Source organism: Gymnoscopelus microlampas (assembly GCF_963454915.1).
Source record: "Gymnoscopelus microlampas genome assembly, chromosome: 24".
In the NCBI taxonomy this organism is placed as follows: domain Eukaryota; kingdom Metazoa; phylum Chordata; class Actinopteri; order Myctophiformes; family Myctophidae; genus Gymnoscopelus; species Gymnoscopelus microlampas.
The window spans coordinates 4368154-4396012 of NC_139961.1; the positions used below are offsets into that span (position 1 = coordinate 4368154).

General features: G+C 43.1%; 1 protein-coding gene across 5 annotated transcripts in view; it reads right to left on the minus strand.

Moving 5' to 3' along the window:
* The window catches only part of LOC311040902 (mitogen-activated protein kinase kinase kinase kinase 4-like), a 113165-nt gene that overhangs the window by 58430 nt on the left and 26876 nt on the right, over nucleotides 1-27859 (minus strand). For all 5 annotated transcript variants that reach the window (XM_084051308.1, XM_084051309.1, XM_084051307.1 and 2 more), the window contains exons 3-12: nucleotides 26950-27006; nucleotides 14453-14578; nucleotides 14123-14233; nucleotides 12805-12895; nucleotides 11705-11835; nucleotides 9780-9834; nucleotides 8884-8962; nucleotides 3778-3953; nucleotides 3036-3111; nucleotides 566-776 (exon numbers count right to left, since the gene is read on the minus strand). In XM_084051308.1, coding sequence (XP_083907434.1) covers nucleotides 566-776; nucleotides 3036-3111; nucleotides 3778-3953; nucleotides 8884-8962; nucleotides 9780-9834; nucleotides 11705-11835; nucleotides 12805-12895; nucleotides 14123-14233; nucleotides 14453-14578; nucleotides 26950-27006 — 1113 coding nt within the window. The remainder of the gene's footprint in view (nucleotides 1-565; nucleotides 777-3035; nucleotides 3112-3777; nucleotides 3954-8883; nucleotides 8963-9779; nucleotides 9835-11704; nucleotides 11836-12804; nucleotides 12896-14122; nucleotides 14234-14452; nucleotides 14579-26949; nucleotides 27007-27859) is intronic.

Consider the following 27859-nt stretch of genomic DNA (forward strand, 5'->3'; position numbering starts at 1 on the left):
TCACCGTATTGTCACGTGTCACGTGAGGCTTGACCAATCGGTGTGTCATATTTAGAAAGTGAAAACAAAACTCTCCTGCGGAGAGTAATAAAAATCACACCCAGTGTGAAGTGGGCGGTGTGTGGTCATCACAACATGACTCACTTTAAAAAAAGGATAGAAGACTTTTTTTAAAGTCCATACTGCTATTCATAGGGCTGCACATGTGTCATGTGTTTCGCTAGCCAATCACAGTCCTGAATTTGCAAAGTCAGCCAATCACATTACAGTTAGTGGTGATGACACTAGCTGTAATGTGATTGGCTGATATGAAAAAAGTATCGATTTGCATTAACAATGGAAGGGTTAGGGGGTACACACATTTTTTGGTCGGTGTCCAAAACTCACTTATAGGGGGCGGCTACACCGCCCCAAAAATAGAATATTTTAAAAGATATTTTTGTGAGAGGGAGAGATTGGAGGCGAGAGAGACAGAGAGTGGAGGGAGGGAGGTGGGATAAAGAGAGGTTGAAGTAAGATGCACTCTCTCTCTCTCTCTCAGACACACACACACACACACACACACCTCCTCCAGGCGCCTCCTCTGCTCCTTCTGCTGCTCGATGCGCTTCTGCCGCTCGGCCAGTAGTTGGCGCTTGTACTCCTCCTGCTCGCGGAGCTGCTGCTCCTGCAGGAGCTGCTGGCGGCGCAGCGCCTCCGACCGCTCCTTGTTCTCCTGCTGCAGGCGGATGAAGTCCCGACGCAGCGTGGACTCACCGGGCTGGTTCACTATGGAGCTGATACACAGTAACATGCTGGTTAACTATGGCATTGGTTCTCAAAGTGGGGTACGGGGACCCCCAGGGGTACTTGAGGCGGTTCCAGGGGGTCCCCAGCTAAATGATGTACAGACCCTTATGGGTCTGTAACTCTGAGAGTGTACAAATGGAACCAAATGGACCCTAACGGGTCCATTTGGTTCCATTTGTACACTCTCAGAGTTAAATTAACATTGATTTTATAATATAAATTGGGGTCCCAGAGGTATAAATGCCATTAAATGGGGGTCCGTAGCCTAATGCATGTCAAACTGGGGGTCCTTGACATTAAAATGGTTGAGAATCACTGCTAGAAAGCCGTATATAAACCTTCTCTTATTGGGGTCCCTGGCTTATCTTTTCAAATGGGGGTCCGCGGGCTAATAAGTGTCAATTTGGGGGTCCTTGACATGAAAAAGTTTGAGAACCACTGAACTACAGTAACACAGTAACAGACTGGTTCACTATGGAGCTGATACAAAGTATTATAATGTTAATATTATAGGCTGGTTAACGATGGAGCTTGATACAAAGTATTATAATATTAACCTCTGGATACAAAGTATTATAATATTAACCACTGGATACAAAGTATTATAATACCAGTAAGACTCCCTAATCGGGAGATAAGCGACCGTAGGTCACATGTATACAGAAGAGGGCTGTAACGGCGATTGGTTCCTAGTTGTGTGGGCAATTTATAGGGGAAAGGAGGGATTGTTTGTGGGGGGCAAGCCCCCGAGTTACGGCATTTTATGTGAGCTGCAGTGGCAGGGGGTCCTCCACTGGGGGCGCCACCACTTTTGCATCCGTTCTGGAGCACCAGGAGTGGGTGGTCCCCGGGAATGCCCCGTGAGCAGCCCTGTTGGGGTGGTCATTTGGTAATTTGTCCACATGTGCTCATTTTTTACACTTGGGGGTCCCCGAGGCAGCTGGGGGTCCCTGGAGCTCCGGGGGTCCTTGGAGGGTGTAGTTTGGCAGGTAAGGAGTGTGTGTGCAAAATGTGGCATGGATCGGGGCAATGGGTGCGGAGATATGAGCAGGGCAAAAGTGTGACGTGTGTGACGGAGTGACGGAGTGACGGAGTGACGGACGGACACCTGGAGCAGCTTTCTGTAGTAAGTGCGACCTACGGTCGCAATTAACCTCTGGATACAAAGTATTATAATGACATATAAATATATTTTTCTCAACATTAGCTAAAATTCACTATATCATTCAAGCTAAACTACAAGTAAAACATGCAGCACTTGTAAGGAACCATTTTCCCAGGCTTATTGACATCAATGACATCATTTTGAATGGCTTGCATTAGAGTAAAAGTTCAGTTCAGATAAAATAAACAGCGTAGTGACTTTCCAAAGGGCAAATTACCTATACGTGACAACTCACACGGTTTCAACCTGGATGTCAGTGAATGTCAATTCAAACAAAAATATGTGCAGAGATCCTTTAAAGTGTACACTGCATAAACTTATGTACACAAACGTTGTTGAAGACAGGGGCAATCTCTGCTAATGGCTAGAAGTCTAAATGAGTCTGGGGTGGTTCTTTAAGACTGAGGGAGAGCAGTGCTGGCTTGAGTTCAGCGTTGAGACGCACACGCTTACAATGCATTCGCCGATGCAGTCGATGCAAAATCAACCAATCAGGCTGAATGAAATGAATGAAAACAGATGGGATGGATTCGTCTTGATCACTTGACTAAAGAGATCATGTGTATCGATTTGTGTGATGTTTGGACAACATTTGTACAATAAAAAAAGATGGCATTTTGTTCAAAACAGAGCACTCCTGTAAACTTTGGAAGCCATTCTTAGCCCATCAGGATGGAATATGAAAAATCTGAAAGACCTGTTTCATTTAACTCATTCAATGCCAATGACGTCTTTTGACGTCTCCTAAAAAAACATTTTTTTTCAAAAAAAAAAAATTTCAATTTTTTTCCAATTTTTTTTTTTTTTAAATCTCAAAGGAACTAGGAGAAAACGATTTTCAAAAAGTTAATGCTCCATCCACTTCAATGTTAAAAAAGAAAAGGAGAAAAAAATATTTTTTTTCCATATATAGTCAATCATGGCACAGGGATCAACAAGCTTGAAATAAGCCTGGCACTGAATGAGTTAATGACTATAGAGATACTGTGTATCGATTTGCATGGACAAAATCTGGATATAGGACTACTGTCAAAAAGTAATGTGTACAAAAAGACAGGGAGACGATTAAAGGAGACGGTACCTGGGTTCTCCTTCCTGCTCCCCTGGTGGGTCCTCCTCCTCTTCCTCACTGCCACTGTATTCATACTCTGTTTCATCTGGAGAGAGAGAAGAGAATAACAACTAAAAACACAGTCATCACTATTATGACATTTTACTTGACAATTGATTGTCGCTCAAATAATTGCAATTAACGGTTTAATTGTGTTCCTGTCATTAGAACATTATGAATAAAAATGACATTTCTGTTTGGCTTTTAGGCTTCATAAACTGAAGTTGCAGATACAGGGCAGATGACAAATAACTTACATAACTTTTACTTAAAAAAAAAATGTCATCATGGAAATGATTGACTATTATGCAACAAAAAAAAAACGATTATCTCAAATAATTGCGAATAGGCGATTATGTAATAATTGTGACAGGCCTAGAGACATACAGAGGTAAGGTGGACAGATAGAGAGAGAGAGACAGAGAGAGAGAGAGAGAGAGATGACACAGACAGAAAAGACAGACAGACAGACAGACAGACAGACAGACAGAGGACACAGACAGACAGACAGACAGACAGACAGACAGACAGACAGACAGACAGACAGACAGACAGACAGACAGACAGAGGACAGAGACAGACAGACAGACAGACAGACAGACAGACAGACAGACAGACAGACAGACAGACAGACAGACAGACAGACAGAGACAGACAGACAGACAGACAGACAGACAGACAGACAGACAGACAGACAGACAGACAGACCCACCCTTCTCTCCCCTCTTCTTCTTGGTGCGGTCGATGTGGTCTTTGAGCTGGATGCGGACCTGCCTCTCGTTGGGCTGGTCTCTGATGAAGGGGTGTTTGAGCAGCGTCTCTGTGGGGGGCCGCGCCGTGTAGTTCTTCACCAGGCAGCCCTCCATGAAGCTGAAGAACTTCTTGGACCTGGAGAGAGAGAGAGAGACAGAGACACAAGACCATAGGACAGGAGTTAGAAGTTAACACATTAACCCATTAAGACCTGAAGCCGATTCTACATGTCTCCTAAATCTCAACAGTATTCTGAAAAACGTATGTTTCTATATCAGTGCTGCTAAAACTTTTTCATGTCAAGGACCCCAAAATGATATGCATTTGGCCGCCGACCCCCATCAAAATATTTTGTTCCATGGACCCCCCCAGAAGCAAAGATTTGAGTTACAAATGTTCGCTTTAAAAATATATATATTCAAAGATTTGCACACATTTTCACGATTTTTCAAAAATAGCAGATCTACAAGCTCATAGCGCGGCACTCGGTGCCGCGCTATGAGCTTGTAGATCTGCTATTTTTGAATAGCCAAAGTGTAAAATAATGCTTTTTTAGCTCAAATCTAAAAATGACACAGTTCCAGGTCTTAATCGGTTAAGACCTGAGGCAGATTCTACAAATGCCATTCAAAAGGACCCTCAAAATGATATGTATATTTGGCCTGAGGGCCTGTCTAGCGGTCATAATATCGTTGTGGTTTTCACACTACACGATTGATCGCCGACAAGGGATCACACACTGAAAGATTTCACCAAGATGCGATCCAGACCCGATACAGGACACTAATAAGTTTAATTAAATCATTCTGTGCCTCTCTCCACACGCACACACACACACACCAACACACACACACACACACACACACACACACACACACACACACACACACACACACACACACACACACACACACACACACACACACACACACACACACACACACACACACACACACACACACACACACACACACACACACACACACACACACACACACAGAGAGAGAGAGAGCGCATGTGGTCCAAATGTTTCCATAATAACAGTTGCACTGCTGTGTACTGCTGATTCCGATGCTGTTTTATAGGGGTGTCACGATTCACTTACCTCACGATTCGATTCAAAATCGATTCCTAGGGTGCCGATTCGATTAAAATTGCGATTCTGCGATTAATTGATATTCGATTCTGCGATTTATTGCGATTTTCTACCCCAAATCACTTTGCTTTAATTATACTAGAACATTTTAATATAATATAAACCATGAAAAGTTGAATCATACACTTCAATGCAGCCAGATCATGTCAGGCAGTCTTTCTGACATTGATTTCAGACAAATTGCCAGTGAAAAAGGTACACTCTTATAAAAAAAAAATTAAAAAAAAAATCAAAAAATCGATTTTAATATTTTGAATCGATTTTTAAAATCGTGGCATTAAGAATCGTGATTTATTCATGAATCGATTTTTTTTGACAGGCCTACTGTTTTATCAACATATTCAAGTGAGAGCGTTGGTTTTAGGACTATATTTAACAGCGATATTAACATAGCTACCAAAACAGTATGTATGACACCTGAATTTACCCACGGAATAAAGGTCTATAGCCTATATTGATATCCATGTATCGATACAGACAGACAGACAGACTTTCTGCCTGTGAGCACAGCTGTCCTGTGCTCTCATTGGCTGTAGCACGGATCTCCTCGCAGATTGATCGTAAACCCGGTTCATACTCCAGTCGGCGACAGAGCCAACTATCAAACCTACTAGATATCTAGAAACGCTCGGGAAGGCATCGCCGAGCGCTTGAGTCGCGACCGGATCGCCTCGCAGAGCCCACCACACACAGCGAGCAACACCTCGGCGAGCAAAGCCCCGATCTTGCGTCAGATCGGGGCTTTTGTCGGCGAGCGCCGAAATAGTGCAGTGTGTACCATTAGGTTACAGCAAAGTGTCAAGAACCATTCATTTGAATCAGCTGTGTGGAGGGAATAAGATCATGTAGGATAAGTAGACCGACTAATGCATTGGTTCTCAAAGTGGGGTACGGGGACCCCCAGGGGTACTTGAGGGGGTTCCAGGGGGTCCCCAGCTAAATGATGGATAGGAACCAAATGGACCCTTATGGTTCTGTAACTCTGAGAGTGTACAAATGGAACCAAATGGACCCTAACGGGTCCATTTGGTTCCATTTGTACACTCTCAGAGTTAAATTAACATTGATTTTATGATATAAATTCGGGTCCCAGAGGTATAAATGCCATTAAATGGGGGTCCGTAGCCTAATACATGTCAAACTGGGGGTCCTTGACATTAAAATGGTTGAGAATCACTGCTAGAAAGCCGAATAAACCTTCTCTTATTGGGGTCCCTGGCTTATCTTTTCAAATGGGGGTCCGCGGGCTAATAAGTGTCAATTTGGGGGTCCTTGACATGAAAAAGTTTGAGAACCACTGGACTAATGTAACTCTTTATGATTTCTGTCAGGTTGTTACATTTAGAGTTGCCAATTATTTCCTTCTTCTCCCCAGTTTAGTCGTTATGCCAATTAATTCCTCTCCACACACATTACTGTGTTGTCACTGCTGTCGTATCGTACTGACTCACATGTCAGTGAGGAGCCCCCACCAGGAGGACGTAGAGCCTTCGTCCTACTCCTCCCGCCCAACACTCCCTGCTTACAGGCTCCGCCCCCAGCCCGTAGGAGTACATGCAATGACCGATATCACCCTCCTCCTCTCCGCCCGGCTTCCCTCCCCCTGAACACGGGGCCAAGTGTGTTCGTATAGACGCTGGACAAAGCCGGATGCACCACGATGGATTCGAACCCACAACCTCCGTGGTGGTGGGCAGGCCTCATGGAAACTCGTGGATACTTAGCAGGGTGTTGCGTGTCAAAAACGGCTGATTTACAAGCCCACAAAACGTCAAGCTGCGATGCATTGTAAGCTTGTATATCAGCTATTTTTGGTGCACAACATGATGCACAACCAAAACAAAATCAGGCAGAAAGAAATTCGACACCCTCACCCAGGACAACAACAGAGACAGTGACCACACCGCAGTACTCACGGGGAATTGGCAAGGAGTCAATTGGGAGAAAGTACGGAAACCCCCCCCCCACCCCCCCCCCCCTAACAAAGACATGACGTGTGACCGAGAGTAAAACAGGGGGGGAAAAAAGGGACAGTGAAAGCGAGACAAACACCCTGGAGAAGAGAGGCCACAAACAGCCGTAAACAACAAAGACATTTCTCCAAACAAACAGCTCTCCCATCAGGCCTGGCAACGCTCCCTCCCCTCCAATCCAAACCTCAGACCGGTGTTGCCATGTCTGCTTATCATAAGCGACTTTGGGCTTCTTTTTTCTGTAAGGTTGCTTGTAAATATTGGTAGTTGCGGGTAGCGTTTTTTTTGGGGGGGTTGTTTCCAAAGTGTAGTTGCTTATCTAGGCTTGCTTCCTCAATGGTTCTCAAATATTTTCATGTCATGGACCACCAAATTAATATGCATTTGTCCCTATAACCCTCATCTGAAAATGTTTTGTGCCAGGGAGCCCCCTGTACCAGATTTGTGTTGTTTACAAAACAACTTCCAAATATTCCACGATTTTTTTCGAAAATAGCAGATCTACAAGCTCACAACGGTGTTGCATCGCGACGCGTTGTGAGCTTGTAGATCTTTCTTTTGCCGATGTATACAGTACGGTGCATCGCTTCTTTTGGGCTCAGTTTTGGTAGACCTGGTTGCCCATTTCTCTCTCAAAACCTGGCAACACTGCCTCAGACACTCAACAGCCTGGGAGCAAATTGAGTTTTGGACATCTGGGGCGACGCACAACCAACCGTGGAGCGTTCCACGGTGTAAACAACACCATGAAAACTCTGAAATGCAGCTTTTCCGGATGAAAACTAATTCAAAACAGAGGGACAAGACGCAAGGCAAGGCTGAGATCAACTCATCCGAGGAGTGTGTTGCTTAGAAAACATAAAAAACATGTTCTCAGCTCAGGTGAAGCTGCCTGGTTTAGACCAAGGGGTCCCAAACCTTTCAGTGCCGGGACCCCCCCAACATAATCATATTTGAACTGGGGACCCCCAAAATAATCATATTTGAACTGGGGACCCCCACAAAATAAACATATTTGGACTGGGGACCCCCACAAAATAATCATATTTGGACTGGGGACCCCCACAAAATAAACATATTTGAACTGGGGACCCCCCAGAAGCAAAGATTTGAGTTACAAATGTTCGCTTTAAAAAATATATTCAAAGATTTGCACACATTTTCACGATTTTTCAAAACTAGCAGATCTACAAGCTCATAGCGCGGCACTCTGTGCCGCGCTATGAGCTTGTAGATCTGCTAGTTTTGAATAGCCAAAGAAATCTTAAAAAGACACAGACACGTTAATGGCTTGTAATGACAGACTACTGGCTTGGCTCCCCCTATATCACCATATGGATACCAGTTATAGGTATACTGTAGTGTATATCCTTGCTTGTTCACAAGCAGTTCTATTTTATGGATAGCATAGCCTCCCTTTGTTTGGTTCCCTGTATTGACTGTGTTGTTGAGTAGGAACCTGTTTTTATTTGGTTATCTTGTGTTGTTCTGTGTGTCAGCCCTTTGGGCCAAAAAGTGTAAAAAGAATCCAATAAACTACTGATCACAAAAAAAGAAAGAAAAACAATAAAACCAATGACATGTGTCTTGACTGAGTTGTGTCAAGAACTGTTAGGGTTGAAAGAGACAACACACACACGCACACACACACACACACACACACACACACACTTCTATACTTGCGAGGACCTTCTACGGACTTCAGAGATATGAACTTGGTTTCACTCCTGGTTTGACAGTCGTGAGAACATCTGCTCACCACAAAAGGTAGGGAGCACAAGAACACACACACACACACACACACACACACACACACACACACACACACACACACACACACACACACACACACACACACACACACACACACACACACACACACACACACACACACACACACACACACACACACACACAGAGTGTGTGTCTGACTCACCATTTTTTAGACTTGAGCCTTGGGGGTGGGTTTCTTGGAATGAGGAAGAGAGCGCGCATGGGGTGCATGTCACACAGCGCTGGAATGAATCACACAGAGACAAGTTCAACCAACAACGTCAGGAAAATAAAACAAAAAATGTTAAGTATAACCGACACCGACATCAGAAGACAAGACAAGGCCCACGAGCAAGGCAACAATGGGACGAGGACGAGGGTTCCCAAACATTTCAGGCCGCGACCCGCCCAGAAAAAATCATATTTGAACTGTGAAAAGCACTTGGAATTGTATGCATTACATTTACTTTGACTCGGATCCACTGAGCTTGTAGATCGGCTGTTTTCACAATTTTCACTCTTTCTTACGTACAATTTGGCCAATTTGGTATTAAAAAGGTCTTAAAGGTCCTTAAAGGGATAGTTCACCCCTAAAATGACGATTAGTCACCCCATGGACACTTGAATTCATGGATATTGTTTTGTTTTTTGTCGCATTCCTAATCCAATAATTTGATGACCGGCAGCGGTTCCGGTAGGAGACACAAAGAGTCTCCTTTGTGTCTCCTACCTGAACCGCTGCCTACCGGTCCACTGGTCATCAAATGATTGTCTTAGGAATGAGACAAAAAACAAAAAAATATCCATGAATTCAAGTCTCCATGGGGTGACTAATAGACCTTTTGGGGTGAACTATCTCTTTAAATTGTCACTTTATAAATGTGCAGATACCCTGTATACACTTATACTGTATGTTGGTTTGTTTACTGTTGAGTTAGAAAACAACATTGCACATTAAGCCCCCCCCCCCCAAAAAAAAAATCATCTGGGGACCCCTCTAGGGAGTCCCGACGGCCAGTTTAGGAACCACTGCTAATATAGGAGAAGAGAGGCACTCACGTGGAGCTCCTTCAGCCATCTCGATGGCGGTGATCCCACAAGACCATAAATCACTCTGCAAGAGAAGAAGAGTCATATCAGTCAGTCATAATCACTCACAGATACACTCACACATGGTGTTTCTATAGAGTACAGAAGTCCTGACGTCACTCGTTCATCCCCTGGTTCGTAAAGTCATGTCTCTATGGAGAATAACATTGGGTCATCATAGAATCGTCTCATATAAGAATTGTGGTCCAAAAATAAACAAACTGTCTCTGCGATATTGTCAGGGAGGAGGTTCTGTATCGTTTATGATAGTCAGTCACTTATATTTGATACAGTCTGTTTCTGGCGAAAATGTAATTCATTCGGCGGAAGTAACATTATCGTTTTCTCACCGTCAGTTGATGCTTCATATCCATAAGAGTCAAACCGCCGGGGTCATTTGTTTATTTTTGGAACACAGTTCTTATTTGACGCGATATTAAACACGTCTATGGGATTCAGAATGGGGGTGGAAAACCCCGAACCAGGTAGACAAACCTAGGATGTGTAAATTACGTCAGACTTCGGTGCTCTATGCTAGTGAGGACTTCAACATTTTTATGAAGGCATTTTTCTTCTTTTTTCTCCTGCCATTTTTAACCCTAACCCCAATCCTGAGTTATACTTAAAGGTCAAGACCACTGTGGTAGAGGTTTGGGTTGTGTGGTTACCTTGCCATGATGTAACTCCAAAGGTGAACAAGAAATGAAAACATAATTGCTCCATGGATTGTTCAGTGAAACAGCTCTCAAAGTCACTCTTTTAGCATGTAAACTAACGTAAACAAAGCTGATTCAGACAATATGGAACATCACCAAACCCAGTGTTGTTTGTTTAATACAAATGTACATTTCCTGTTGATTTCGCTATTTTTATGAGGAAGAAAACTGGATCCGTGGATCCGGATATTCAAATAATAAAATCATCAGGAAGTTGACAATTTTATTTAAAAAATAAACACTAACAGTACTGGGTTTGGTGATGTTCTATATTGTCTGAATCAACTTTGTTTGCATTCGTGCAATTTCTAATCAATGGAGCAACTATTTCTGATTTGTTGTCCACCTTTGGAGTTACATCAAGGTAATAACTACACAACCCAAACCTCTACCAAAGTGATTTTGCCCTTTAAGTGGGGCGGCAGTGGCTCAGGGGTAGAGTGGCCGGGTAAAGTGAACTGAAAACCGCAAGGTTCCCAGTTTGATCCCGGGCTGGGGGGCTCCCCCAGAGTTAGTGTGGAAGTGTCCTTGAGCAAGACGCTGAACCCCTACTTGCTCTGATGAGCAGGTTGGTGTCTTGCATGGTTTCCTCCTCCATCGGTGTGTGTGTGAATGTGTGAATGTAATGCACAATCTATGTAAATCGCTTTGGATAAAGCGCTATATAAATGCACCATTTACCATTTAATTGCACGCCAGTGTCACGCACCAAAAACAGACGATCTGTGAGCTTGCAGATCTGCAATTTTCAGTGTGTGCGACAACGGCACGCAGCTAAGTATAAATTAGGCATAACTCCCAACCCTAACCCCCTAAACCTAACATGGATCATTTCCTCATTGTAAGCCTATGTATATCTCTGAAAACCTTTGTTCTAACCATTAACCAACCATTTCTCTTGTGCCGACCAGGAAAATAGCCCTCACAATGTTTCTTTCTTGGGATCAGTATAGTAATACTAGTACACATGCGCGCGCACACGCATACACAAACACACACACACACACACACACACACACACACACACACACACACACACACACACACACACACACACACACACACACACACACACACAGTTTGACCCTCTTAATAGAGAGACAGACAAACCGAGCCTTCATCCCAGCTCTAATAAACAGAAGCATTGTTGTGTGCGTGTGCATCGTGATGAGCTCTTACTCTGTAGTCGTACGTAGCGTCGGGGTTCTCGTCGCAGGCGATGACCTCGGGGGCCATCCAGTAGGGCGTCCCGATGAAGGTGTTCCTCCGGCCCACGGTGCGGTCCAGCTGGGCGCTCACGCCAAAGTCCACTGGATAAAGAGAGAGAGAGAGAGAGAGAGGAACCAACCCGGAGACGTGAGGTTAGAAGAAACGCCGTCCATGTTGGTTTCATTTTGTTTTAACCCATTCAATCTGGGAACGGATCTGTGTCATTTTAGATTTGAGCTCTAACCATTATTTTATACTTTGGGCTATTTTTGAAAAACCTTGAACATTTTGTGCAAATCTTCGAATATATATATATATATATATATATTTTAGATTTCTTTTAAAAACTCAAATCTTTGCTTCTGGGGTCCCTGAAACAACATATTTTGATGGGGACGGTATCAACGGCCAAAAACATAGAATTGTGACAAGAAAACTTTTGAGCACAACTGATATACAGTAGCAACAAAAGTTTTTTTTCTGAAAAATTAAGACATTTGACTGACAAATGTTGGCGATCTGCTATTTTTGAACAGCCAATAAATACATCAAAAAATGACTGGGAATAAGGCGACCATAGGCGAGCGATGAACAAAGAAAGAAACTAAGCCACGCCAGGTACAGTACTGTAGGTTAAGACAGGGGTCTTCAACAGGGGGTCCGGGACCCCTAGGGGGTCCTCAGAGTTACTACAGGGGGTCCGCCAAATCTTTGTGTGATATGATTTTGTTTTTTACATTAACCACTTGAACCCTAGCATCCCTTTTCTAAGGAGAACTTTAGCCAAAAAAATAGCAGATCTACAAGCTCACAACGCCTCGCGCTGCGAGGCGTTGTGAGCTTGTAGATCGGCTATTTTTTGGCAAAGAGGTGTTTGGTGTAGAGGGAAAAAAGAGCAGACCAAGTAACCAAAAAAAAGTGAAATCTGAAACACAATTTTATACAACATAGAGGGGGTCCCTGCTGCATCTCTCTCTCAGCTAGGGGGTCCTTGGCCTGAAAACGTTGAAGACCCCTGGGTTAAGAGATGGATTTGAAACGGTGTGTGGTCTGTAGTTGAAGCACCTTACCCAGTTTGACCTCTGCGTTCTCTGTGAGCAGCACGTTCTGGCCTTTGATGTCACGATGGATGACGTGGTGGGCGTGCAAGTGTTGTAGACCCTATGAGAGAGAGAATTTAATTTGGGTGCATCTCCTTTATACTCACTGATACTGATAGTTGTGTTGTTGTTGTTGTTCTTGTTGCTGTAAATTGTTTTATTGTTCACTGTTTGATTTTAAGTTGTAAAGCACTTTGTAACATTGTTTAAAAGGGTGCTGCTATATAAATAAAGTTTATTATTATTTGACCACTGTACATCAAAGTCATCGAAAAACTATTTTTCAGTGGCTTTTCTACAGCAGACACGCAGCTGTGAGCTCTGGTGTTGGTAGTTTTCCTAATCCATTCATGGTTGATTGTTGTCAAGTCATTTCATACTGTATGTGAGGTTGTGTGTAGGGCTGTCCCCTAAAAGTCATTTCATACTGTATGATAGGGCTGTCCCCTAAAAGTCATTTCATACTGTATGATAGGGCTCTCCCCTAAAAGTCATTTCATACTGTATGATAGGGCTCTCCCTAAAAGTCATTTCATACTGTATGATAGGGCTCTCCCCTAAAAGTCATTTCATACTGTATGATAGGGCTGTCCCCTAAAAGTCATTTCATACTGTATGATAGGGCTGTCCCCTAAAAGTCATTTCATAATGTATGATAGGGCTCTCCCCTATAAGTCATTTCATAATGTATGATAGGGCTCTCCCCTAAAAGTCATTTCATACTGTATGATAGGGCTGTCCCCTAAAAGTCATTTCATAATGTATGATAGGGCTCTCCCCTATAAGTCATTTCATACTGTATGATAGGGCTCTCCCCTAAAAGTCATTTCATACTGTATGATAGGGCTGTCCCCTAAAAGTCATTTCATAATGTATGATAGGGCTCTCCCCTATAAGTCATTTCATACTGTATGATAGGGCTGTCCCCTAAAAGTCATTTCATACTGTATGACAGGGCTGTCCCCTAAAAGTCATTTCATACTGTATGATAGGGCTCTCCCCTAAAAGTCATTTCATACTGTATGATAGGGCTCTCCCCTAAAAGTCATTTCATACTGTATGATAGGGCTGTCCCCTAAAAGTCAACGCTTCGGGCGAGGAGCCTGACGTCGACTCGCATTCCTTGAGTCGAGTCGTCAATGCCATTGGCCAAAAAAAATCAAATAAATTAAAATCGATTAATGGAACATTCGAATACTTCTAGGTTGAATAAGTCGAATGCTAAAAAGCGCTATTCGTGAATGCCCTACATTATACAAGAGAAGAGAAGAGGAGAGAAGAGTCTTACTCTGAGGATTTCTCTGGAGATGTAAGCGATCCAGTCTTCTTTCAGCTGGTTTCCCTTGGTGTTCTTCACCAGGTCTGTGATGGACCCGGCACCGCAGAACTCCATCACCAGCTGCCCCGCACGCACACGCACACGCACACGCACACACACACACACACACGCACACACACACACACACACACACACACACACACCTTGTTATTACATTACTCCATAACGCCCGGCTCCCAAATGCAACGACTTTTCCAGCCTTTTCAACAGCTGTCAGAAGCCTGGAGGTGTGTTGAACGGCTGGCACACACACTCTCACACACACAAACACACACACACCCATAGCTGGTCGTCATGACCCGGTGGACTCTTCTTGATGAAGGCTCCGTAGTAGGTGGCTATGTTCCTGTGGTGAGAGTACTTCTTCAGCATGTTGATCTCCAGTTTGATCTCCTCCTCTTCATCCTGCACACACACACACACACACACACACACACACACACACACACACACACACACACACACACACACACACACACACACACACACACACACACACACACACACACACACACACACACACACACACACACACACACACACACACACACACACAGTTAGGCCATGTCCTTAATCTGTGATTTGTGAAACAGCATGAAAGCAGCACCCACACACTAAGGCTATGTTTCATAAACAATTAGCACAATGTGTAGTAAAAAATATGTTTTTTTAAAGCACACTTTCTACAATTGTTGTGTTTTGTCAAAAGCTGTTTTGACTCCAAGGAATCTCTCCGTTCCTTACAACACAGAGTAAGACATCATAACTGTGTGATAACAATACATCTTTTGTCAGGTATACGACAAAACACACCGTTACAGAGGAGAATACAGCTGGGCGTTTATACTTATACTTTTTGCTATTTTTTGGACATTTTCGCCAATAATGGCAACTAAGGACGTCAGGTTAATAGTGGTTAAAACGGTATACCGCTCTGTCCCCAGTGTTTCCCCTAGCCAGAAGCTGAAGATGTGGGGGAGGATGCGTGTGATGTTTGGGTTCTCAAAATGCATATTTGTGCTCAAACACAAAGACTTATATAGTACATGTGCACAGTAATGAGCAGGAAAATATCTGTAGTTTACATATGAATTGTCTCCAGATTTAGGAAAATATACTTTTATTAGACCAAGTAGTAATAGACAAACTGTCATACATAACAAAAAAGACAGTGGTGGAGGAAGTACTCACACTTCTTACTTAACACATTACCTGACAATCACGGATATGTCCATGATTAACCCATTGAGACCTGAAGCCGATTCTACATGTCTCCTAAATCTCAACAGTTTTCTGAAAAAACGTATGTTTCTATATCAGTGGTGCTCAATCTTTTTCATGTCAAGGACCCCCAAAATGATATGTATTTGGCCGTGGACCCCCATCAAAATATGTTGTTCCAGGGACCCCCAGAAGCAAAGATTTGAGTTAAAAATGTTCGCTTTAAAAATATATATATTCAAAGATTTGCACACATTTTCACGATTTTTCAAAAATAGCAGATCTACAAGCTCATAGCGCGGCACTCGGTGCCGCGCTATGAGCTTGTAAATCTGCTATTGTTGAATAGCCCAAAGAGTAAAATAATGCTTTTTAGCTCAAATCAAAAAATGACACAGATGCAGGTCTCAATGGGTTAAAAAAATACATATATATATTTTTTATTTTATTTTTTTGTGGAAAAATCATGCTGTGGCAGCCAGATTTAAGGGGTGGCAGCCCACCACTGCTTAATACATATAGGGGAAACACTGGTCCCTACATACTACATACTACTTTAAATCCCATAGCAATTCCCTTCCATCCCAAGGGCCAGGATGAGTGGAGTTAGTATGACGCCAGGCCCTCATTCAGAGCATGTGTAGCAGTGTTGCCAGATTTTGTAAGCCCGCAACCACCAATATTTACAATCCCAACGTCGCTTATAATAAGCAGATATGGCAACACTGATGTGCGGCATGTGTTGCATGTTGTGTAGGGCTAAACAATGTGAGGATGTGGAGTGTACTGTACACACAGATCCTTCCTTTGTTCCCGGATTAATGAGGCCCCATGGCACCTCAGTGTGATCTGATGTGTACAATATCCTTCATCAGTAATCCACTGGATTGATACAACTGGACATTACATCAGGCCAACGGTAAATCCCTCTATATATCAGGGGTGATGCAACTTTGATGATGGAGAGGGCCACTATATTTCCACACTCACTCCAGAGGGACACGTTGCATATACTGTCGGGCCATTCTATGTCACACAAAAGTAGCAAAAATAGCCGATATACAAGCTCAAAACGCGTCGCAGCGCGACGTGTTTTGAGCTTGTAGATCTGCTATTTTTGCTATTTTTTAAAAATGGAATCCTGATTTTGTTTTGCTATTTTTGAATTGGAATCCTGAAAAGTAACATTTTTATTTAATTTCCAATGCATGTAGTTATACTTATGTTAACTTTATGAACTTAAATACAAATACATCGGACATAAAAAAGACAATAGAATTGTAACACTAGTCATTAAGCTACTATTATAGACTGAAGTAATTAAAGCGGGTCATGTTTGCATGTTAGGAATTGTAAACAGCTGAAATCAATAATATATCAGTATTCTGATATTAACCTGCGGGCCGCATTAAGTGAAGGTGGGGGCCACATGTGGCACTTGGAATTGTAGGCATCACATTTAGTTTGAACTCGGTTCCACATATACAAGCTCACAAAAAATCCACAGATACAAGCTCTACAAGCTCACAACGCGCTAGCAGCGTGAGGCGTTGTGAGCTTGTAGATCGGCTATTTTCACAATGTTTGCCTCTTTCTCGCATAAGCATTTTGGCCAATTTGGCCATTAAAAAAAATAAAAATAAAAGTCATTAAATTGCCAATTTATAAATGTGCAGATACCCTGCATACACTTTATAGGCTATACTGTGTGTTGGTTTGTTTACTGTTGAGTGAGAAAACAACGTTACACATTAAGCTAATCATCTAAAACCATCATCTAGTGTTGGCTCGCCGGCAGAGGTGTAAAGTAACTAAGTACATTTACTCAAGTACTGTACTTAAGTACAATTTTGAGGTACTTTTACTTCACTGGAGTATTTCCAATTGTCTATACTTTTACTTCTACTCCACTACATCTCAGAAGCAAATATTGTACTTTTACTCCACTACAATTATTTGAAAACTTTAGTCACTAGTTACTTTGCATATATAAATTATTACATTTTAAAACATGCATTAACCACTTTAACACTATTTTATACCGATCGGCTATTTGAAAATAGCAGATCTACAAGCTCACAGCGCGTCGCATCGCGACGCGCTGTGAGCTTGTAGATCTGCTATTTTCAAACATTTTAGTACTTTTACTTTTGGTACTTTGAGTACATTCTGATACCAAACACTTTTGTACTTTTACTCAAGTACATTTCAAATTCCGGACTTTCACTTGTTACGGAGTACTTCTACATTGTAGTATTGATACTTTTACTAAAACATTTGAGTACTTTTCCCACCACAGCTCGCCGGACGCACCGGGCCAGCATGGACGCTGACGGTGATGAACAGTGACAGGCTAATTGAACGCACGCTGCGAGCGGCCCGGCGGTTAGCTTTACATTTACACCATCGCCCCCCCCCCCCCCTCCTATAGAACACACAGGAGGAGGGGGGGGGGGGGGGGGGTATACTATAGGAACCATAGGGGGACAACACAGTGTTATCACACTGAACGCTTAATGTGTGTGTGTGTGTGCGTGTGTGTGTGTGTGTGTGTGTGTGTGTGTGTGTGTGTGTGTGTGTGTGTGTGTGTGTGTGTGTGTGTGTGTGTGTGTGTGTGTGTGTGTGTGTGTGTGTGTGTTTGTATTACTATACTTGCGAGGACCAAGTATAGAAGAAGAAATATATATATTGAAGAAATCTACATTGTGAGGACCGTTTTCCTCACAAGACAAATGGTTGTTTTATAGTTAAATAAATAAAAAATTAGAGACACGTTTACAATTAGAAACACATTCAGGTCAGGATTAGACATTTAGAGGATAGGTTTAGGGATTGGAATTAGAGCTAAACATGATTTTATACTTAGTTGCGCGCCAGTGTCATGCGCCGAAAAATAGCCGATCTATAAGCCCACAACGCGTCGCAGCGCGACGCGTTGTGGGCTTATAGATCTGCTGTTTTTTCGGCTTTAGGCTTACGGTTGAAAATGGCAATATTTTGTTTTAAATGTTTTTAAACTCATAACATAGCTGTCCTAAAGTGTTGATGTCCTCACAAGTATAGTAGTAAAATGTGTGTGTGTGTGTGTGTGTGTGTGTGTGTGTGTGTGTGTGTGTGTGTGTGTGTGTGTGCGTGTGTGTGTGTGTGTGTGTGTGTGTGTGTGTGTGTGTGTGTGTCTGTAACTCTGAGAGTGTACACATGGAGATTTGTCAGAGTTAAATTAGCACTGATGACTTTATTGTGTATGTAGATCGGAGTCCCCCAGATAAAAAATCATATCAAATGGGGGGGTGGGTGGTGTGAAGCTGATACAAATCAGGGTAAGACTACCCCCCCCCCCCCCCCCCCCGCCTCTATCCACCCATCCCCCCCCCCCCCCCCCCCCGCGCTCTGCCACACAGCTGTTGGGATTATTACACTGCCTACTCACTGACACTGGTCACATGGTCGGACGAGAGACACAGTCACACAGTATGGGTGAGAGAGAGAGAGAGAGAGAGAGGAAGAGAGGAGAGGATCAGAGAGAGAGAGAGAGAGAGGGGTGGGGGGGACGAGCTTGGGGGGGACAACGCCAGAGGACGTCAGACAAAGGAAATGTGTGTCAATGAACTCTCAGGGTATGGGAACATACACTATAGGGGCCCTGAACTTTTTTTTTTACACATTTTCTATTTTGAAAAACATTTCAAAATAGAGAACATAGCCAATCTACATCCGACACATTGTGAGCTTGTAGATCTATGGCTAATTGAACCATTTTAAAATGTTTTTCAAAGTAGTAAAAATGGCAAAAACGGGTAATATAGGGCCCAAAGTGAGCTCCGATCCCTGTCATTCCAGGGTATGGGAACATTACACAAAGCGAGCATCGATCCCTGTCATTCCAGGGTATGGGAACATTACACAAAGCCAGCATGGATCCCTGTCATTCCAGGGTATGGGAACATTACACAAAGCCAGCATGGATCCAGGTCATTGGGTCAAATCCTTACATAAGGGTCTGTAAGTTTGGGTGCTTGTCAGAAATGTGTCACCCTGGCAATGTGGCCTGACAGCGTGTCACGAGTTCGACTATCCAATAAAGGTATAAAAAGCCCTATCTTATCTTTAACACATTGCGTGCCAGTCGCGTAGATCTACGCAAAGTGGTCTTTTTTCTTTTTTTTTCTCGCAGTGACACATTTCATTGTAGCACACCCGGATATGGAAATATCCGTATCCGGAGATTTTCGTTCCCACCCGCCCTTGCTCTAAATCTTCCCCTAATCGACCATTATCTCAGAGTTTTTTTTCTCCTCGCTGAACGCTGTTTAACATAAACCGCAACGACTGCACAATGGAATGTCGCCGATCGAAACGGTCTTCTCTGGGCGTCTCACACAGATACCCTGTGTGTCTACAAACAGTTTAACGCGCGATTATAAGGTATTTAGTGAGGTCTGTGGCGACGTGAAAAAAACAAAAAAACAACAATAAATCGCTGGCACTGGTGAGTACGTTATGATATTAAACTCTGGCGTGGAATGTGTTAAGAAACGTGTCAGCATCTACAGCACACATAACGTCAGAGTTGAGATTGTATGTCGTTGTTGTCGGGCAGAAACCTCTCATCTCCAAATTGAAACTTTTTGCGTTTTTTTTTCCCGTAAATCAACGCCCTACTTGGTCACACTACAGCGTCGAAACAAAAGCATCAAAAGCAGCAGATCTACAAGCTCGAAACGCGGCGCGAAGCGACGCGTTTCGAGCTTGTAGATCTGCTGCTTTTGAATTTGAATCCTGAAAAGTTTGGGATATTTGAGGTTTCCACCCGACAGAGACAATATCATATATATATAGAAAAAGCTTTTCTATATATAGATGGGGTATAGATGCGGCGGTCTCTCCGGTAGGAGACTCTAAGGACACTTTTTGAGTCTACCGGATACATTAGCATCAAATTATTGGCTCAGGAATGCGACAAAACAACAACAAAAAACTCCATGAATTCAAGTCTCCATGGGGTGTGTAATTGATAGAAAATAAGTCATTTTTGGGGTGAACTACTCCTTTAACATAAAGCTAAATGAGGGACAGGGGGCTTTCAAAAGGAAGGGAGAATGTCCATATTTAGCATTAGGCCTGTATGGTGTGTGTGTGTCTGTGTGTGTGTGTGTGTGTGTGTGTGTGTGTGTGTGTGTGTGTGTGTGTGTGTGTGTGTGTGTGTGTGTGTGTGTGTGTGTGTGTGTGTGTGTGTGTGTGTGTGGATTTGGGAATGTAGGTCAGAGCTGCCTCGTGTACATGAATGAGCCATGTACAGTCAGAGGGGTTAGGCTGTCATTTTACTACTGTATGTTGTACCACGGTGTCCCATGCCGAAATATTAACCCATTGAGACCTGAAGCCGATTCTACATGTCTCCTAAATCTCAACTGTTTTCTGAAAAACGTATGTTTCTATATCAGTGGTGCTCAATCTTTTTCATGTCAAGGACCCCCAAAATTATATGTATTTGGCCACGGACCCCCATTAAAATATTTTGTTCCAGGGACCCCCAGAAGCAAAGATTTGAGTTAAAAACGGTTCGCTTTAGAAATATATATATATTCAAAGATTTGCACACATTTTCACAAATTTTCAAAAATAGCAGATATACAAGCTCGTAGCGCGGCACTCGGTGCCGCGCTATGAGCTTGTATATCTGCTATTTTTGAACAGCCCAAAGTGTAAAATAATGCTTTTTAGCTCAAATCTAAAAATGACACAGTTCCAGGTCTTAATGTCACAGGTTTAGAAGTGAACAATAAGAAAAGAGAGAGAGAGAGAGAGACGCACGAAAGTTGAATCCTGAGTCAACTTTATTCCTCCAGATTAAGCTTGTTGGATATTCCATATGACAGATATTAAAGCACACTATTTCTACGTCCTTAATAAGGTTTGCTGCGAAGGCGGAGCATGGACATTGAAGAGGCTGAGTAAGCCATTACTTAACGGCCTCCATGATGTTAATGTTGCGTTGTGATGTTGGAGCTCACCACAGTTCATCATCATATCAGCAGATTGAGTCAATGTCTGTATTAGCCCATTAAGACCTGGAACGCATCTGTGTCACTTTAGATTTCTTTGGCTATTCAAAAATAGCAGATCTACAAGCTCATAGCGCAGCACCTACGAGCTTGTAGATCTGCTATTTTTGAAAAATCTTGATTTTTGTATTTTTTTTAGGATTTAGAAAACATTTTTAAAAATCCCCTCAGCTCTTAATGGGTTAGAGCGTTGGTTCTCAAAGTGGGGTCCGGGGACCCCCAGGGGTACGTGAGTGGGTTCCAGGGGGTCCCCAGCTAAATGATGGACAGGAACCAAATGGACCCTTATGAGTCTGTAACTCTGAGAGTGTACAAATAGAACCAAATGGTTCCATTTGTACACTCTCAGAGTTAGATTAACATTGATTTTACAATATGAATTGGGGTCCCAGAGATATAAATGCCATTAAATGGGGGTCCGTAGCCCTAATGCATGTCAAAGTGGGGGTTCCTTGAAATTAAAATGGTTGAGAATCACTGCTAGAGAGCCGTAAAAAAAACTTCTCTTATTGGGGTCCCTGGCTTATTTTTTTCAAATGGGGGTCCGTGGGGTAATAAGTGTCAATTTGGGGGTCCTTGACATGTAAAAGTTTGAGAACCACTGGGTTAGAGAGAGAGGCATGTTCAGACAGAGTCCACACAGAGTAGAACAGTTGATTACTAATGTTGTGCCGTGACATTAGACCGTGTCCATGTGTGCCTTGAGATTGTGTCTAGATAAAACTTTATGAATATGTCTTTAATTTGCTATATCAGTACTTTGTGCACGCTCCTTTCCCAAAACAGAGCCACATTGTATAACCTAAACAAATCATGAATTAACTACTTTCAGTCTGGCACTGGCATTTTTGGCAAGTCATTATAGGGAAATAAATGAAAAGAAGACAAAATACATAAAAATGTACATATAATTTGTTTCACAAATTTTCAGAAATATCAAATTTAACCCTTTCAGACCTGGAACGCATCTGCGTCACTTTCGATTTCTTTGGCTATTCAAAAATAGCAGATATACAAGCTCACAGCGCGGCACCGAGTGATGAGCTTGTATATCTGCTATTTTTGAAAAATCTTGATTTTATTTTATTTTTTAGATTTTTTTCAAAAAACTGTTAGGATTTAGAAATCAATTTTTAAGAATTGCCTTCGGGGTCTTAATGGGTTAAAAAAAATCTCAAATTATGACCGTGGGTACATCCGCCGTTCCTCACCGTAAAGACACAGGCGTGCCTTGAGAGTTACACTTGGTGCCAATTGGTGGAAAAAAAAAACATTAGAAGATTAGTGTGTGTGAGAACACTGAACAGGAAGGAACACGTAATCCCTGATGGCAGGAAGAGGTTGAGCAACAGGCAGGTGTACGGTTCGGATGACAACACCACCATGACGTGGGCTACGGTCCAGAGGGGAGTGGCACTGGGCGAGTCACCGTGTCGCTGAGTCACTGAGTCCAAAAACCCTGACGCACCGTTTGACAACATTCAGTGGATGCATTTGTCAACATGTAGCCTAACACACGACTGCACAGGAGAACACGTCTTTAGTTTACGGCCTCCTCGACAACGTAGCGACAATAACATGAGAAAATAATTAAGAACGACAAGTATTAAGGTGATGAAATAGCTAAGCATGTACTGAGGTGCTCTTAACCCTTTGAGACCTGAAGCCGATTCTACATGTCTCCTAAATCTCAACTTTTCTGAAAAACGTATGTTTCTATATCAGTGGTGCTCAAACTTTTTCATGTCAAGGACCCCCAAAATTATATGTATTTGGCCGCGGACCCCCATCAAAATATTTTGTTCCAGGGCCCCCCAGAAGCTCAAATCTAAAAATGACACAGTTCCAGGTCTTAATGGGTTAAGGGTGCTGTGATGCGTGGGTATTTATATAAGCCAAATCAGAGCTAAAGAGGTTTTAATGTGTGTGTGTGTGTGCACCTGTTTGTTTGTGTGTGTCTGTGTGTGTCTGTGTGTGTGTGTGTGTGTGTGTGTGTGTGCGTGTGTGTGCGTGTGTGTGCGTGTGTGTGTGTGTGTGTGTGTGTGTGTGTGTGTGTGTGTGTGTGTGTGTGTGCGTGTGTGTGTGTGTGTGTGTGTGTGTTTATGTATAAAATCTTAGTATATAAAGTGCCAGGTCAGGTGTCTGTGTAAGTACATAAATGCAAGTCAGCGGGGATTAAACCAAACAGGTGAGGTTGTTGGTTCAACTCCCCAAGAGTGTACAAACGGTTCCAACACTGTGGATTTTTGCTACACATATATATATATATATATATATATATATATATATATATATATATATATATATATATATATATATACTGTATATATATATCCACCTGTTTCCTAGGCTGTGTGTTTTCCACTTCCTGTCGGATTTCATTGGATATCATTGGTCATCTGACCAGTTTCATTGGATTTCATTGGATCAAATCGACCGGAAGTGGCACACACACAGGAAGTGAAAAGCCTAGGAAACAGGTGAATATATATGGGAAAACACTGCTCCTACTTTATAATGTGTGGCTTGCAGTGACCAGCACCATCTATACATGTTCTGTCTCCGACCTCCACATGTTGATGAGTCATGGTGAATTTGGATCGTCCTCGTTTACTGCTCATTTTCAGGGGTCTTCAACAGGGGGTCCGGGACCCCAAGGGGGTCCTCAGAGTTACTACAGCGGGGTGCGCCAAATCTTTGTGTGATATGATTTTTTTCTTTTTACATTAACCACTTGAACCCTAGCATCCCTTTTCTGTGGGGAACTTAAGCCAAAAATTGCAGATCTACAAGCTCACAACGCCTTGCAGCGCGAGGCATTGTGAGCTTGTAGATCTGCTATTTTTGGCAAAGAGGTATAGGTGTAGACTAGACGGCAAAGAGGTATAGGTGTAGACTAGACGGAAAAAAACAATTGTACACATTATAGAGGGGGTCCCTGCTTCATCTCTCTCTCAGCTAGGGGGTCCTTGGCCTGAAACACGTTGAAGACCCCTGCTATGAATGGCTCTATACTGAGCAGTAACTAGGGATGCCAGAAACTGATCAAAATCTAATTTTAATATCGCAGTTTTTGGGCAGAAACCTTTTATCTCCATATTCTAACTTTTTGAGTTTTTTTCCCCCAAAATCAACGGCCTATACTTGATAATACTGAAGCGTCACACAAAAGCATCAAAAGTAGCAGATCTACAAGCTCAAAGGCTTTGTAGAGCTGCTACTTTTGAGGCTTTTGAATTTGAATCCTGAAAAGTAACAGTTTTGTTTTTTGGACATATTGTATGAGGTTTCCACCCGACAGAGACGACATTCTACTGCCCTCAGTGTCCTGCAGAAGATTTGGATTTTTTTTTCGTATTATCATTATTATTATTACTATTGTTGTTGCAGAAGGCATGGTGAAAACAGAGAGGAGGGAACACAGACGATACAAAAATGTTACTAATGACTTGATGATGCTTTGGCCTCAGCTGTGAACCACTCACTGGGGTACACACATTACCACCGAGACTGTGTGTGCGTGTGCGTGTGTGCGTGTGCGTGTGCGTGTGCGTGTGCGTGCGTGTGCGTGTGCGTGTGCGTGTGCGTGTGCGTGTGCGCGCGCGTACACACGAGTGCGATGTTGGAGACTATGTTCCTCCAACATTATTACGATTGTAATGGCCCCCGCTTTTGCTCTTCACAACGTCCCACTTTGTGTGCGTGTGCGTGTGCGTGTGCGTGTGCGTGTGCGTGTGCATGTGTGTGTGTGTGTGTGTGTGTGTGTGTGTGTGTGTGCGTACGTGAGTGTGCGATGTCTGTGCGTGCCCGTGCATGTGTGTTGTTGTCCTTTCATCTGCAGATGGGACCTCCCAGAGGCTGAGGGCTGCCCGCCGGCCACCGAATGACGCACGTGAGTCACGGCGCGTCCCCCCCCCCCCTCTCCCCCCCCCTCCCCGCCCCGCTCGCCTCTCTGCTGTGGGAACAACTCTGGTTGTCTGCTGATGGAAGCGTGACATTTACTGCTCTGCAGGCCGCAACAATGCAGCCACACACACACACACACACACACACAGCGCACGCGCACACAGCGCACGCGCACACACACACACACACACCGCACACACACGCTACGCCCCCATGCTGGACCGCTAACGACGAGAACGGTTTTAAATGCGAGGACGAAGGTAACCGGAGGATCTGGAATAACGTCTAGATCATTGGTTCTCAAAAGTGGGGTCCGGGGCCCCCCAGGGGTCCTTGAGGGAGTTCCAGGGGGTTCCCAGCTAAATGATGGATAGTTAGGAACCAAATGGACCCTTACGGGTCTGTAACTCTGAGAGTGTACAAATGGAACCAAATGGACCCTTGTGGGTCTGTAACTCTGAGAGTGTACAAATGGAACCAAATGGACCCTTACGGGTCCATTTGGTTCCATTTGTACACTCTCAGAGTTAATGGTTGAAAATTACTGCCATAAAAATCTTCTCTTATGGGGGTCCTTGGCATATCTTTTCAAACGGGGGTCCGCGGGCTTAGGCTAAGAAGTATCAATTTGAGGGTCCTTGACATGAAAGAGTTTGAGAACCACTGGTCTAGAGATGAGTGTTTTTGACGTACGGACGGACGTCATGCTCTCCGAGAGAACATTACATTACATTACATTACATTACATTACATTACATTACAGTCATTTAGCAGACGCTTTTATCCAAAGAGACTTACAATAAGTGCATTCAACATAGGTAGGGAACGAAACTACTAATCACCAGAAGTCTTAAGTGCAATTTCAGCAAAAACAAGCAACTAAGAGTATACCTAGCGCTAAGGTAAAAGTGCAATATATATCAGCTACCTATTTCCTTAAACAGATGAGACAAAATAGCAAAATCAAATGAGCAGGAGCTAAAACAAATAAGTGCATCGACTAAACAAGATCCAATAAAACAATACTACAATAAAACAAGAGTTCGTACTACTAGTTAACGTTCCAAATCTCAGAGTGTTGGCCTCGGCACACAAGATGGCCGCCCCGTAACGCAGCGGACATAAAAGATTTGTTGTTATATTGAGGTTTTAATGTGTTTCTTTTTTTGATATACTTTTCCTACTTTTGTTTGTTTCTAAATCAAGATTTTCCCTAAATATTTTCAGATTTTAGAAAACAAATGATATTTAGAAAGAAATCCTGAAACTTTCGAATAATTTTCAATACATATTGTAAACGGCGACACGACTCGCTGTGAGCTTGCAGATCATACTACTTTGCCACACCACATATTTCATCTCCTCACACTACAGAACTATGGGGTTTAGGTTGGGAAGCGGTGGAGTGTCCCTTTAAAAACACCTCTATCTGTCTGTCTGTGTGGAGGTCAACCTGGGACACAAACATCCTCCTGTGTGTTTACGTTTGACGAGTGTGTGTGTGTGTGTGTGTGTGTGTGTGTGTGTGTGTGTGTGTGTGTGTGTGTGTGTGTGTGTGTGTGTGTGTGTGTGTCACCATCCTACCTCTGTGACGTCCATGACCTTGATGGCGGCCAGCTGTCCGGTTTTGACATGCCGCCCCTGTGGACAGAGAGAGAGAGAGAGAGAGAGAGAGAGAGAGAGAGATGGGTGAGCAAACTGACCATTCATTCTGATCTCATTCCCCCCGGATTCGGCACAAACATGGGGATGAATTAATTCAACCGCTATGCCACCAATATGTGGAACACCCTACAACCACCAGCCATCAAACAGTGTGACTCCTCTTACCCTCCTTCAAAACCGCCATAAAAGAGCACCAAGCACCTAGACCATTGGTTCTCAAAGTGGGGTCCGGGGGACCCCCACAGGTCCTTGGGGAGGTTCCAGGGGGTCCCCAGCAAAATGTGTTAATATGCATCACAATAAATGTAACCATATTCATAAGTTGGCTATTCAAAAACAGCAGATCTACAAGCTCACAGCACGTCACTTTGTGTCGCGCTACAAGCTTGTATTCTGCTTTTTTGGGGAAAAATCTAAAAAATCTTTGGAACATTTTGAATAATTTAACACAAATCTTCTATTCTGGGGTATCCTGAAACAAACTGTCTTCTGATGGGGATAACCACTGACCTAGACAAGACTTCTAGCTTGTATTATTGTGTTAATTTGTTATGCTATGTTCATGAATTGAATACATGTGCTGTTTACATTTCTGACTAATAAAACCCCCCACAGTGTTTCTGTAAATATACTTTTACTGCTCCTCCTAGTATTGATGATTACCGGTATATATATATATATATAGAGCACCGAAGTCTGACGTAATTTACTCATCCTACCTGGGTTGCGGTTTATTTCCCCCGTTCAGAATCCCCATAGAGTGTTTAATATCGCGTCAAATAAGAACTGTGTTCCAAAAACAAACAAATGATCCCGTCGGTTTGACTCT